The sequence below is a fragment of the Engystomops pustulosus genome, chromosome 10 (assembly GCF_040894005.1).
Source record: "Engystomops pustulosus chromosome 10, aEngPut4.maternal, whole genome shotgun sequence".
Taxonomy (NCBI): domain Eukaryota; kingdom Metazoa; phylum Chordata; class Amphibia; order Anura; family Leptodactylidae; genus Engystomops; species Engystomops pustulosus.
The window spans coordinates 19,091,664-19,106,976 of NC_092420.1; the positions used below are offsets into that span (position 1 = coordinate 19,091,664).

Sequence of the window (15,313 nt, forward strand, 5' to 3'; positions counted from 1 at the left end):
CTCATGCACAAGATGGCTTACCATGATGGACAACACCCTTTAGTCCATGAATAATGGGATCCAACGCTGGATTGTTTTTCTGAGTGGCCTGAAAGAAAAAAATAAAAAAGTTATATGGGCAGAAGTACAATTAAATGATTATCTTATAATCCTTGTTGTATCCGTTCGATTACTTTTTGACAACAAGAAAACTGGTATAAATCTCCAATATTATTATTAGCTCAGATTTTCAGTATATAACAAAAAAGGAAAGCTAGTATGCACTGGCATGAAAAAAGGTACAAATTTTATTGAAGCATTATTCACATAACATGCATTAAGGTAAACCTTAAAAACAATTAAAAAGTGTGAGAACACACATACACAAACAACAAGTGGATCAAAACCGGATGAGTTGATCCACACACAGCCATAAATATCTATGGTCAAAACCCCACAATAGGAAAATAAACCATCTAATTCTGTATGCCCTAGAAGACCAGAGACTTCTGCAGTAGTCCCTGTGAGAGTCACCCAAAAAAAAAGGCCTTAAGTAGAATGCCAAAAAAACGGTAATATGGTCAGAGCCAAGTATATGAATAGCAACCTGGGTAGGTGTGTGGGCAAACAAAGGCAGGCGACAAAAGTCTAGGGAAAGAGGGGGAGATACGGTTACCAAATGAAAGAAAGGGCTGGAGGCACCCCACGCGTTCCGTCGCACTCCTGCGACTTCCTCAGGGGTAAGTGCTCAGATTTTCAGAAAACCTTTTTTTTACTATTTTTTAATAGTGTTTTTACTATTTTTATTGGACCTTTTTTCAACATTTTTGTACTCAATTTGCACGATCTAGTGAGCCATTTGTTAATGTCCCTGTTATGAGGGCGACTCCATCATACGTGGTGTCTGGGATGAGCACCTCCTCTAAGTGATTTAAGCAATTGCTCTAGAGATCAACCGGTTGGACGCAAGAACTGTCACTCAGAGGACAGGCAACAGAAAGGTTGGTTGTTGAAAAAAAAAGGGTCATTACAGATTCATGGAATTAAATGTAAGGATGGACCTAGTTCTATAGCCTTCCAATCTATGGTCCTATGAGGTTGTCTGAGCAGTCGTGGGGCACGTTGGGAGGTTTGTGTTGGGGTGAGGATCTCACGTTGACTGTAGATCTCACGGACTGTAGAAAATCTGTCAATAAACTGGAATAGTAAAAAAAGTGGGAAAAAATTCATGGGAAAAGTGTGTTCGGATTGTAATAGCAATCCTAGCCTAAAATTATCATCCAAATGTCATCACTGAAGATTGTCCCATGTAAAATTTATCGGACAGAAAGATTAGGAAGAAAAAAAAAGGACCATCTGTTCTCCACCAAAGACATATGGAGCATATCACAAAATACAGAAAAAAAATAAATGGATATTGACAAATCCAAAAGTATTAAAAATAAGTTTTGTGAGGATTTGAATGAGCCTCAGGCCTTTGGAGAAGATACCGGTTTTGCTGATGTGGTCAAAACAGACTTGGAATCCCCTTCTAAAGTCCTGGCATTCTCAGGCTTACAGTGAAACGTTTCAAAACTAATTTTACTCACTCGGGAACTTGTGAACCTTGCATGAGCACCAGCTTTAGAGTTCACTTAGTGCAGTTAACTCAACAAAACACCATTCTGAGCACAGCAGCGACAACGACCATTACGTGTAGAGAGGTTGGGATTCGTGACTGCGATTTTTTGGCAATTATTAAAAGATGTTTTATGAAGCTCTTGGACTCGACAATGCCGCCTCAGCTGCCTTAATAATATATTAATTTGGGGAAAAAGTGCAGAATTTCAGTTTGTATTTGTTATGTATTATTCTATATATTATGTATAAGAACATATTGGATATTTTGGGACTGGTTCAGTGGCAAAGTATTGAATTCTCGCAGAAAAATGAGTTTAGGAGTGGTTTTCAGATGCTCAGAGTCGGGTCTATTACAAGTGCATTTTGGAGCTGTTGATACATTCTCTGGCAGCATTGTTCTCTATTAAGTTCCTGTTTTTCCAATTTCATGTTTGAAGTTATGTTTTTTACAGTTCTTATTTCGTTATGACATTATTCACAGTTCTATGTAGAAATTGCTAAATCTGACTATGAGGATCTTTCAAGGTAGAGTAAGAACAGCATTTTTCAAAGCTACAAAGCCATAGATGACTAAACTTGGGGTTATTCAGTTTAAGGTGCATTCAGACAAATTGCAGCCAGATAATGGGCACAATGGCAATCTACAGTCATGGGGGTTCATTTACTAAGGGCCTGATTCGCGTTTTCCCGACGTGTTACCCGAATATTTCCGATTTGCGCCGATTTCCCCTGCCCCGGGATTTTGGCGGATTGCATGGCATGCACGCAACGGAAATGGGGGGGGGGGGCGTGGCCGAATGAAAACCCGACGGATTCGGAAAAAACACTGCATTTAAAACAAAAAAAGTGTTGCGGAGCTTGCACTTACCTTCACCAGGCATAGGCCGGTGAACTTGAGCGAGTTCCGATGCTTTTCAGCGCAGCAGCGCCACCGGGTGGACGTCGGAGGAACTGCCTTAATGAATCCCGTCCGGACCCGAATCCACTGCAGAGAACGCGCCGCTGGATCGCGAATGGACGGGGTATGTAAATCTGCCCCATGGTGCGTTGAGCACACCTTGTCTCACTGAAGCGTGACCAAGTCGACCGCTCCTCTACATATGGACGGAAGAGGGGTGAAAAGCACTCACCCCTTCCACCTCTTGGCCCTGTGCTTGCCCAAGATCCAGTCCAGGCAAGCACATGTTCGTTTTAAACCACCCTCAGAAACAAGAGACAGCTGTGGAGAGACCTTATTACAATGTACAAGTACTTGAATGGTTAGTACAAGGATCTCTCCAAAGATCTTTTTATACCTAGGCCAGTGGTCAGGACAAGGGGGCATTATCTACACCTAGAGGATCACCAGAGACAGGGATCCTCTACTGTAAGAGAAGGAGAACTTTGTGCCATAGGAGGTTGTAATGGGGGATAATATGAACCCCCTAAGGAAGGGCCAAAGATATTGGATGTTGCATGACCATATGTGACCAGGACATTACAGCTGCAAAAATATCCAATTGTTGGATCTGGTCGGAAGTCATATTCGACTTTGTAATCAGGGACTATAATGCAAGTGACAAGCAAATACAGTACATAAAATATTGAAATGTTTTTATTTTTATTTTTTTTTTAAAAACAATTAATTTTAAATGTTAAGTATATTTTATGCTTACATACAAGTATCTTGCCATTCAATTGTCTAACAAGAAGTATAAATAGTATAAAATAAACCCAAAAATAAAAACTGTGGCCGCTTCTGTACGAACAAAGCAAATTAAAAGGGAACTAACGAAAATAGCCTGCCACCAGTTGGGGAAAAATAGAAGAAAAGAAAAGCAAAGAGCGAGATGATTGATGGAAGGTGTCATTTGCTGAACAGCAAAGTGGGACAGCTGAAATTTTATTTAACGCAATCTTAGTGCACTGGACCACTTACTCTCCTTTGAGAAAATAATATGATTCCTTCTCGGTGAACGGTGTCTGCTTATTTAAGCAGCAGTGTACAAGATCTTTCAATCCTTACAACCGGTGAGAAAGAGAAATGACCCACCGGGGGGTAACATTTTATCAGAATGAAGTCAATCTTATAAAAACGGCCACTGGTTTTAAATGCATTCCTGCAATGAAAGTGATACCTACCTTTGTGCAGCTGTGAATGGTCTATTTAATTGGAGGAGACCTTGGTTAAGAGGAAAATACAGGATATTTTTTTTAAAACTCACCATTGAGGAAATTTATTTATTGAGGTGGAAAGAGAAACTCTGGGCAGCGGTAGACGAGAAATCTCTACAAGAGAAAAGATTCACTAAAGGGCCCTGAGGTCTGACAACAAAGTCCGTGTAGTAACCAAGGTCGTCCTATTTGGTTGACACTGAAGAACGAAGGAAATCTTACAAGGCAATTTCTGTTTTTTTTTTAATGAGATTTTTGTGCCAAGTTTGGTATTCTTGGAATTTAAAATTTGACGAATTCTTTAGATAAGTTTGATGGTGATCAGACTTGTAGTCCACATGTCTGTGGACCATAGCTCGGTCAATAGGTCAAGCCTGTGGACTACAGCTCGGTCAATAGGTCAAGTCTGTGGACTACAGCTCGGTCAATAGGTCAAGTCTGTGGACTACAGCTCGGTCAATAGGTCAAGTCTGTGGACTACACCTCTGTCAATAGGTCAAGTCTGTGGACTACACCTCTGTCAATAGGTCAAGTCTGTGGACTACACCTCGGTCAATAGGTCAAGTCTGTGGACTACACCTCGGTCAATAGGAATAAGTTGCAGTTCCATTCATGGCTACTGTAAGCTTCATGGGGCATAGCCCATGGACCTATTACTAGTTTGTAGATAAAGGAAGCAGAAAGAAGGAAAGAGATTGAGTGACCATGCCCTAAACCCAGATGACTAGATTGACATCCGTAGGGACTGAGTACATCTGCCCAGGTCTTCTGTAACTCCAAGTATGCGTCATTCCTTTTTACAGTTCTAGCACATCCACACTGAAGGTGACCATATTTGGAACACCAAAGTATCAAAAAATGATTTCTGATGTGCATGATGGGCATTCTCAAAACATTGATATAGTGATAATGGGATCATTTTAGGCATGTCACCTATAGCACACTTCTAGATCAATCTAGTACAATTTACAAAATCAATCTTCTGTTACTACATACAAGGAAATGATTTCAATGATTTTCCAAGATAATATTATTTATGACCAACTCACTTGATAGGGCATCAATATTAGATTAGTGGAGATCCAAAACTCTAACCAAAACTCTAACCACTGCCACTGTAGCCAGACAATCAAGTTCCCTAATATTATAATGTGCATAAATCTTTTGCCTTATGCATCTCTCTAACCATTGAAGACAAAAACAACCATGTACAGTCCCCAAAGTAATGTTTCTGTTAGACAGTCACCCCCTACAACTCTGCTCCCCTAGACCTAAGCCTAGGTGGCACCCCCATAAATCCATGTCAATAGAATTATAGCTTTAATTACCTACGGCCCACTGGAAGCATAGCGTCTGATGGATGTTACATAGCAGGTTTAATAGACTGTGATGGTCCCATTTATTTTATTTACACACAGATCTCCATGTTCTCCAGAGAGTCTCGCTGGGTCGTGAAAGCAAAGGTAGAGATGGAGTATAAATAATCCCTTTTAATATCCTTCCTCGTGGAAGATTTGGCCTCATACCGGCTGATACGATGAGAAAACAAACTTTGTATGAGCTGAGATTTGGTGATGTGATTTGACTCCAGGCACTAGGTGACTGTGAGACCATGGATGACTGAACAACGCACTCGAATGTCAACGTGAGCTGACAGGTGTATTGAGCCAAGGACTGCTAATTGTATCACAGAGAGTATACTTCCAGCACTACAGTAACTGACAGTAACCAGAGAGGATGAACATTTATTTCAGGCTTTCATCTGCATTTACTTATACTCATCAGGTCCGCAAACACATAGTGAAGCTTCTACAAAAATCACTCAGCTTGGGGGCTTTATTAAACAGCTGTACTCCATGGTCAACTCCTAGGAAAACATAATGGTCTGGAAAATGAATCACTTCCTTATTCAAGACAAGATGATTTTATATGTAGGACATCGTAATCATCCACCTGTTCCGGTTTGCATGAGTAACTTAATTTAGGAGTCTCTTAAAAGCATAGGCACCTTTCCAAAAAAAATTACTTAAGACTGGGTAATATTAATATCTTCAAGACTGAAAAGAGGGCCCAGCCAACAACAACTTTGATTTTAATTAAACAAATGTTGATTGAAATCTATTTTTTTTGTTTGCCCCGCCCCTGCTTAAATTGCAAGGAATTCATAGGTGTAAAGAGTGTCACAAGGGCAGTCTTCTGTAGAACCTCGATTCTCTAAAGAGAAATGGTCACGGAAAGACATTTTATAGGATATTCCTGGATCACATCATAGGCAAAGTTTAACACAAGGGGTGAGATGAAAAATATGGTTCCTCATAGTCCATTACTGTGGTCTATTGCAATTTATTCAGAATCCAAGGAAAATTTTTGTTACTTGACATTTTATTGAGTTTACCCCAATAGTTACTTCAAAGTTTTCTATTGAAATGATCCCCATATAAGGACCATCCACATAAGCCAGAGGCATAAGTTGAAGCTTTTAGACCACTAATCAAAATCTCTGCCGGTCTTCCCCCAACCCCCCTCCCAACTATAATTCTTCATATGAATTAGTAAATCCTTATTGATCATCTGAGTTTGTAAGTTCGGAAGTGCTGCACCCCACCCAGTCCGATTTCTACTAGTCCACGGTGTATAGAACAAATGTATTGGATGACATTACAGCTCTTGGTCAAACTATAGGCTTTGAATAGAATGCCAGTGCTTTGCTCAGATGGGAAACAAGGGACACCAATCTGCAATTTTAGATGACCAAGTGCTGTTTCTGTAAGAAAGTGGCCATGTTTCTTCCAATTTATTTTCAACATCCTTAAAAGAAAACCAGCTGATGACAGGTTGCAATAGCCTGTGCTATGCAGATTTTTAAAATGCCTTTATCAGCATTCCGAATCATTTCAGTACTTTAGAATAGTTTATTTTACATTACCTGGCTCCCTGCCACCAACGTGTGGTGAGCTTGTGTGCCTGTGTCTGTGTATATATTGTGATTGCTATCGGGTGTGGAGAGCCAAAGAAGCATGATGAATTGGGGCTAGCCAAAGTATAAATAGTTTTGGCCTATGTCTGTCCCCTTCACACTCATCCAGCTCCTTTACCACTTCCTGTCATGTGCATTGAACAGGTGGTGGAGGTAGGGGGACGAAGTGGATTAGAGGAAGAATGCATTAGGAGGCAGAAACAGACAAATAGGCTGCAGCTGCCCCCCCCCCCCTTTGCTGTCGGGACTCCCCACACTGCTGACAGGGAGCCAGGTAATGTGAAATAAATTTTTAAAAAGTACTGAAAATATTTAGAATGCTGACAAAGGCAGTTTTAAAATCAGCATAGCACAGGCTATTGGAACCTAACACCATCTAAAAAATTACATTCCTGGTGATGGGTTTAGGTGTTTGAAATCTTAATATCACCAATGCCTTAGTGCACCACACCCCAGCCCCCTGTATCATTATCTGACTGTCCCAATGTGACAAAACACAATTTCTTCATCACATAAAAGGCAATAAATTATTCTGCTCCGAAAAAAAATCCATTTGGAGGAGACATGCACTTTACAAAGATTTAGCAGCATTTGCATTGTGCACGAGGGATCGGCAATGCTCGGTCTCATAAACAGAACAAGCCTCATGTGTCAAAGTACTTTGTAAGTCAATGCCTCGTATAATAATAAATAAATGCAAGTCCTTGTTAGATATAATGAGATTTTAAAAGCAGACAGTGGCTCTTATGTTCACAATTCCCCATCCACTTATGAGAACACTAATGTAATAAGGAACATGTGATGGGGATGACTACAGTGATGCCACTTGACATAAATATAACCCATTGTCTCTTACTACGAATACTAGATGTGCTACACAACAAATGCATTGCAAAGAGTAGGACATAGATTGAGTCCCGTGTATCTATGACTTATAGAATATGGCAGAGGTCTTTATGTAATCGGCTTTGCTCAACAAGTGCGATCGCGTAGCCGGCAGCCTGGATATTTAATACGGTTTTATCAGCTTGTCCTTCCACCCAGTCTCCCTGGTCCACGTTACGGACACCAGAGTTACTGATAAGACCATCCAAACACAAAAAAGTCATTCCGAGATCACTCTGTCCTAGATCTTGTGGTTACTGTAGTAAAATATTGAAAAACAGTAAGGTAGAAAAAAAGTTGCATTTCTTAAGTTTAGATGCATGTAATCTTAGTTTTTCTAAGTTAATATAGAAAATCTATCCTATCCAATAGATATAGTGTATGAGATTATTGGGAAGTCCATAACTAGGGATGTCCACCAATCAGGTGATCATAGCTATCTCTGGAACCAAAGATGGTAGAACAGCTCCATCCTTTGTGTGGGGGACTGCAGCTGAGCCACTATACACCTATAGCCACTATAGTCAGTTGTAGTTACACAGGCAGCAGACACCTGACCCATGGACAGGGTGCACCAGCCAAGAGGAAAGTTGAGCCTCTTGCCTCAGGCAGTACCGTCTACAGCAAAATGGGGGGCAGCATCAAGGGAGCAGTCACCTACTATAAAGCAGAACTTGACACTTAAAAATAGTGTTCCTTCACACCAGATGTCAGCATGGGTGTGAGACACTGCACGGGGAACCTCATACTAAAAATATAACCTGATATATGACTACTGTATGAGGTGGAGGGGGCGCTATTCTATAGATCACCTCATGCAGCAGAAAGTTCGGGTTCACCCCTGCCCATGGAGGACTCAAGTATCAGAAAGCCTTTTGGTCATCAATTTAGACCATGTAAATGTTCCTCCATATCCTTTCTTGATCACCAAGTGGTAGTGACTTACAAAAGATGAGGCATATCGTGTAGCCATTGGGAAAACTTAATTTACATGAATGCGGAGTGCTGATCAACAGTGCGATGCATTGACAAGTGCTCATTCCCATCTACCGGAAAATTCAAAGCCCATAGGGAAGGAAAGAGTTATATAGCCCTTATTCATCCTTGAGTCAATCCTATGGATAATTGTCTATGCACCACTGTTTACAATGGTTGATATCTAGCCAATAATTCTGAATTATTTACATTGTATAAGAGACGACATTGGCCAACAAGAAGCATTTGCTCAGTGGGACTGCGGAACAAGTGAAGACTTCACATGAATAATTCCCAATAATTCGGCTCCATGAATGGGTTGTAAAGGGTTATCCATTAATGGGTTCCTTGAAAAAGGTCATTAAACACCTCAAACTACCACCAACTGGATACTGATGACCTATCCTGAAGGATAGGTCACCTGGATAAACTTCTCTAAAACCAAGTCAACTTTTCCATCACCTATGGTCTTATTATTGCATGGTTGCATGTGCGTAACTTGAGGGGGTGCCAAGGATGTGGTTGCAACCGGGCCAAAGCAGCTTAGGGGTTACTTTCCCGTATGAGAATACTAGTACTATAAATCATACATTGTAGTCGGGCGGCATGGACTTGGCACAGGGGCCCATCAGCTTCATGTTACACCACTGCTCGGTTGTATGCACCGTTGACTGCAATTGACCGAATTGTCGTTCCACGTCTTTTACCAAGACGATTGTGTCCTCATTGGAAAATTAACAATGTTCTCAGCTTTAGGTATAGTTCCAACGTTTTTATATTTTATTTCTACGCCGCCGTAACTCTCGTCCCCTGATGCTTTATTTTAATAGAACTTCTTATGTTTTCTAATTAGTTCTTTTGGTGAATTAGATCTTCACAACCTTAGTTACAATAAAAGCCAATTGAACTTAACCAAGGTTCATTTTAAGTCCATCTGGAGGTTGTTAAGACAAGGATGTGGTTTCCCATGTTCTTCGTCGCTTTGCATACTCCCTGTAGAGGTGGCTCATTTGAACCGTTCCTCTCTTCTTAGAGATGTAGAAAGCAGTTTTGAGACTAATTGGAATGCACCAATGTTCAGCTGGGGGTTATCGCAACGCAGCCATGATCCACTTTGAACTTGAGGCGCTCTTATTAAATTTGCATGTAGCCTAATGTAGTTGGATTCGTTACAACCTACAGATATTGGATACAATAAAAAACCTTAAGTAGACAAATGATGGATTATTTCATAGGAGGACCTCCAAGGGGCTTGCACTTTTAAGAAAAACACAGTTGCATTCCAAACCCACAGCACAATTGGCCATGGGTTGTGTCTGGTTTAGCAGATCCGCAATACATTTTAACTATTTAAAATACACAGTACCGGGGATACTGCACACAGTGATGTCACAGTACCGGGGATACTACACACAGTGATGTCACAGTACCGGGGATACTACACACAGTGATGTCACAGTACCGGGGATACTACACACAGTGATGTCACAGTACCGGGGATACTACACACAGTGATGTCACAGTACAGAGATACTACACACAGTGATGTCACAGTACCGGGGATACTACACACAGTGATGTCACAGTACAGAGATACTACACACAGTGATGTCACAGTACCGGGGATACTACACACAGTAATGTCACAGTACCGGGGATACTACACACAGTAATGTCACAGTACCGGGGATACTACACACAGTGATGTCACAGTACCGGGGATACTACACACAGTGATGTCACAGTACCGGGGATACTACACACAGTGATGTCACAGTACCGGGGATACTACACACAGTGATGTCACAGTACCGGGGATACTACACACAGTGATGTCACAGTACCGGGGATACTACACACAGTGATGTCACAGTACAGGGGTAATACACACATCGATGTCACAGTACAGGGATACTACACACAGTGATGTCACAGTACAGGATAATACACACAGTGATGTCACAGTACAGGGATAACATACACAGTGATGTCACAGTACAGGGATACTACACACAGTGATGTCACAGTACAGGGATACTACACACAGTGATGTCACAGTACAGGATAATACACACATCGATGTCACAGTACAGGATAATACACACAGTGATGTCACAGTATAGGGATAATACACACAGTGATGTCACAGTACAGGGATAATACACACAGTGATGTCACAGTATAGGGATAATACACACAGTGATGTCACAGTACAGGGATAATACACACAGTGATGTCACAGTATAGGGATACTACAACACAGTGATGTCACAGCACAGGGATAATATACACAGTGATGTCACAGTAACAATATAATGCACACAGTGATGGCACAGTATACAGAAAATATGCATAGTGATGTCATAGTATTTGGATAATGCAAACAGTGATGTAACAGTAAAGGGACAATGAAAATAGTGACATCAGACCAAAAGTCAAGGGACCACCCACTCTTATCGGGGGATAAGTCCTTTCCATTTTGAGCACATTCATAGTGTGGCGAGGCTGCATCTGCTAGTCACTGGGTCAGACTCTACTTTATAGGTTGTACTTGTACTATTTTCCATCTTGCGGGTATATTACTCATTTTTGAATATAATATGAGGCCAGGCCACGCCCAACGCAGGTTTCCAATGAGTGAATCCGCGTCTGGTGCACAGGAGTCCATGTAAATGGACTTCCCCAGACAAGTCATTTGGAACCTGCATAGAATTCCAATGAATGAAGCTCTCCCACTTTCAGGGAACCACAGGATAATTTGCTCTTTTCTTTGGATAATTATAATCAGCAGGCCGCCTCGTCATCCATCTCTCTCATAAACCACAAAGGTTGCAATGTAACCGGAGAGATGTGATGGACTGCAGGAATTTTAATGCATCAGATAGCTAAACTTGCTTTGCAAATTTCCTTTCATAGAACTCCCAGGAAGCATCTGTTATTGCGTTTGAAACCTTCAAATCTAGGTCTCGGGATGCAAATAATTTTCTTTTGTCATTAATGTTGCTATTTAATAGGCAGGTATAAATCTCACTGCTAGGAATGTCCCTGGTGATAATAATAATGGCTGCTAGAGAGCCAAGGGCTGATAAATACTACAACACGGTTAGTGGCGCCGGGGACAATAGGAATTCTTAGTCTCTCTTAAAGGGGTTTTTCATCCTGATCCATTGTAGTAATACTAAATGGTTGGGAGCCTACCGACTAAGACCACCTTCAACAGCCATATTTGGTGCAACCTGATGTTCCAGTAGCCAGAGCGCATGTGCAAAGTTGCTCGGATTAGAATTTATGGCACCAATTGGCTCCTATAGCAGCGCCAATATCAAAGACTTATTGCAATTTTTTAATCATGATCAGAAACATACGGTTAGCTCTTTTGGATCGCAGGGGTGGATCAAGACTGCCGTGGGCCCTTGGCTGTATTAATATAATAGCCTCTAAAAGTCTGGAATAAACTTCCTACATACGATACTAGGACAAAGCTTCTTGAGGACTGGAGGATGTGTCCCTTGTGCCGCTTTCAACGTGGGATTTCGGGACGCGGTAAAATGGATAGATCAAGCACAATCATGGCCCTTCTGAATCTATTGAGAGAAGAGATTAGGAGAATCTGACGTAGAAATCTAACGCCAACTTGTGCCCAAGTCCCATGTGAGGCCAATTCATAGCTTTTCTAGGAAGCTCAGCTGGCACTATAGGCAGGGGCTTTCCATTTTATGCCTATTGAGAGCATATTTAGGTTTAACACTAGCATTTTGTCTATGGGAAGGAGGTGGGGGATGTCCACTGACCAAACAGCGATCAAAAGCATATGGTCAGCAAGGTGCAACTACTATTTGGTACCTCCATTTACAACAATTTAAATGGGATATGGAGTCAAGTTCTAGCAACATCTCCAGGTTTGGATCGGAGATACAGAAGGATACAATTACTTTCCCATCCTTCTCCGACTCCACTTAAATTCAAAAAGAGAAAGAAAATTTAGAGATAATTTATTACCTTTTTTTTGGAATCAAAGCCTCAATTAAAGATAAATGTATTCCTTGTCGCCAAACTACACCAACCTCCGCACTCTTCAGCATCTCTCCTCTCCGCATTATCATACAACACATTCACAAATTAGACTTGAACGCATCATCCAGCTGTTTTTAAGCAGAACGTGCTCGGTAGATTTTAGATATCTCAAAGTGTGCTGAATATTTCATTCCGAAAATGTTCCTCAATGAATCTTTAACTTCACTAATATATTCCTTGTCCCCTTCTCTACCGCTTGCCCAGATGGATTAAATTGGAGCATGGAGGACACGCTCTGTTCCCGTGTCAGTCCTGGTGTGGCTGCGTTACCATTGACTCTACGCAACCGATTCGGCTTTTTATAGAAGATCTTTGAATGTAGAAAGAGGAAAAATGGCCAAGTTTTGTCGCACCTGTTCTCGTCGCCTCTCTGTGCCAAGCACGCTTACCAAAAGAGAAAGATTAAGATGCCTCGGATTTCTCTAATGAATTCCGCCAGACGCCAAGTTTCTGCGTTCTGAAGAATAATAATCACACTACCAAAACGAGAACTCAGCGACTTTTACTCCTCATAAAACATTCTGTGTAACTCAAGAGCAAAAAATATGTTTGAGAAAAATTAACCCAAAACACTCAAAATTGAGAAAAAATTGTTCCGTATATGGAAAAACATGGCAGCTTTCTTCTGAAAACAGTGCCTCACCATAGGGTGATGTTTTATTATTCAGTAATGAGCACAGAATGGAACTTCAAAAAAAAAAAAAAAACAGCCTGTCCACAAGTGCAACGGTGGCTTTGGAAGAAGACATCCATGATTTTCTAATCTACGCAACTCCTTAGCTTCTGTTGGGAAGCAGCATCACTCAAGTCCAGTACTAAACAGGATATTTTTCTAAAGAGTCTGGATTACTCTGCCCAGACACAGTAATCAACTACTCTCCTTGTATTGGGCTGCACATAGATGGCTGTTAATCACTGTGTGTAGGGGCCGAGTAATCAGAGCTCTCACTCACAATAACTGTGTGTGGGTGGAGTAATCGGGACTCTCACGGTCAACCATTGTGGGTGGGGTAAACAGGACTCTCCAAGGAATCCTGTCCATGACCATGGACTGTGTGCGCTGGCTGGATTTCACATCCCAACCACAATGCCTGGGTCGGAACTCCAGATATATGATTCATAGTGTCTCATCTGCTCCGTTTAACAGTAGTGGGGTAGAATAGTAGGGTACAGAAGATTTTTTTGGGAAAAAAAAATGGTAGCTTTAATAATATTCTATTGCTCAACTTCAGGGACCATAACTCTGTATTTTAAAATTTACTACCATAATTAAAGAACACAGGCTGATACTGATGTACTACTATAGATTTCACAGGTTTTAAGTATAGAGAAAGTTTTACCCTTTAGAAGCTTGAACAATTTGGAACCCCTGCCATTGCCAAACAAATTAGTGCCATACATTTCAACACTAGCAGCCAGTGGTAGGTGGGTCTTTCTAGGTGGTCTTCTCCAGGTCATGACACTAGAGAGCCTTATTACAATATTGGGTGCCAGAACTAATGATTACTGGTATGATTCCTCTGGAACAGTGGGTGGGGAACCTATATAAAAAAAATTCCAAATGCGCCAGAATCGGTGGAGCAATACAAAAATTTGGAGTTGGTGGATGTGGTGTAAGGTCCTCTTTTAATAAAGAACCTAGTACAAGGCAACACTCTTCTTTCTCCAAGTTAAATATATATTTTCGACTACCTTCTTTGTGAACGATCGCACAGAGCAGAACAGTTTGGCAGAGTGTAAGTCAAAGTGGCAGGTGCCTAAATATAGCAATCGTGTTCCAGTAAAATAACGACAGTGGGTACGTTGTGTAAAGAAAAATGCCTGTCGCCGATGAAAGACCAGCCCAGCTGAAGTATATAGACTCTACCCGGTGACTTGTCCCGAGATGGCTATTGTTACCTCACAGCGAGTATTCCAGAAAAATTTGGAGAGAAGCCCAGGAGCTACAAGCACTTAACGCTCACAACTGTGATCCCTTCCATTATTATGTTAGTGGCTCAAGAAAAGGGAAAAAAAAACAAAGTGCAGAGAAAAGGCATCTAAGTCATGTATAAGAGCACTGAATGACAAGGGTGGGCTCACAAAACGCTCTTACAGAGGACGCAGAGAGGAAGATCTTTTATGAGTGAACAGCAACAGCCTTTAAATTGTTTTGATGCAGAGAAAATAATCTTCCTACCTCTCCTCGCATCTCAAGTGAAAATTCGAGAAAAAAAGTACCACATGTCAAGCGCTAAGAAGCCGGACTCCCACTTAACATTTTCTGCAAGCAAACAAGAATTATTTCAACAGTCAAGGTATTTCTCGGCACGACTTTCAGACCTTTCAATACAAAACAGCTGCACGTGACAAAAAATTTCAAAAAAAAGTCTACAATCATCGAGAGGTAATAATGGAGTATAATAAAAAGCAAAATAACAGTCTTTCCATAATAACTTTAAAAAGGTTTTTGTAAGGTACAACAATTATTTAAAAAATGTTCAAATAGAGTGAGAAAAAAAAAAAAAAAATTGAGCATCTTCATTGTTCCATTTCAGATGCAGGTCTGGTTGGCATTTTACGTCTTTGTGTCTCTCGACACAAACATTGAACGCACTGAGATGGCCATTAATTCTGTGGTCCAAGGGAGCCGTATTTTTATGATCGGAC

At 41.0% G+C, this 15,313-nt stretch overlaps 1 protein-coding gene across 3 annotated transcripts in view; it reads right to left on the reverse strand.

Annotated features, from left to right (window-relative positions):
* PTPRG (protein tyrosine phosphatase receptor type G) overlaps positions 1 to 15,313 on the reverse strand; it is a 360,490-nt gene that overhangs the window by 138,108 nt on the left and 207,069 nt on the right. For all 3 annotated transcript variants that reach the window (XR_011850197.1, XM_072127175.1, XM_072127176.1), the window contains exon 6: positions 22 to 88. Coding sequence is in view for 2 of the 3 variants with exons in the window: in XM_072127175.1 (XP_071983276.1) it covers positions 22 to 88 (67 nt within the window). In the remaining variant the exon portion in view is untranslated. The remainder of the gene's footprint in view (positions 1 to 21; positions 89 to 15,313) is intronic.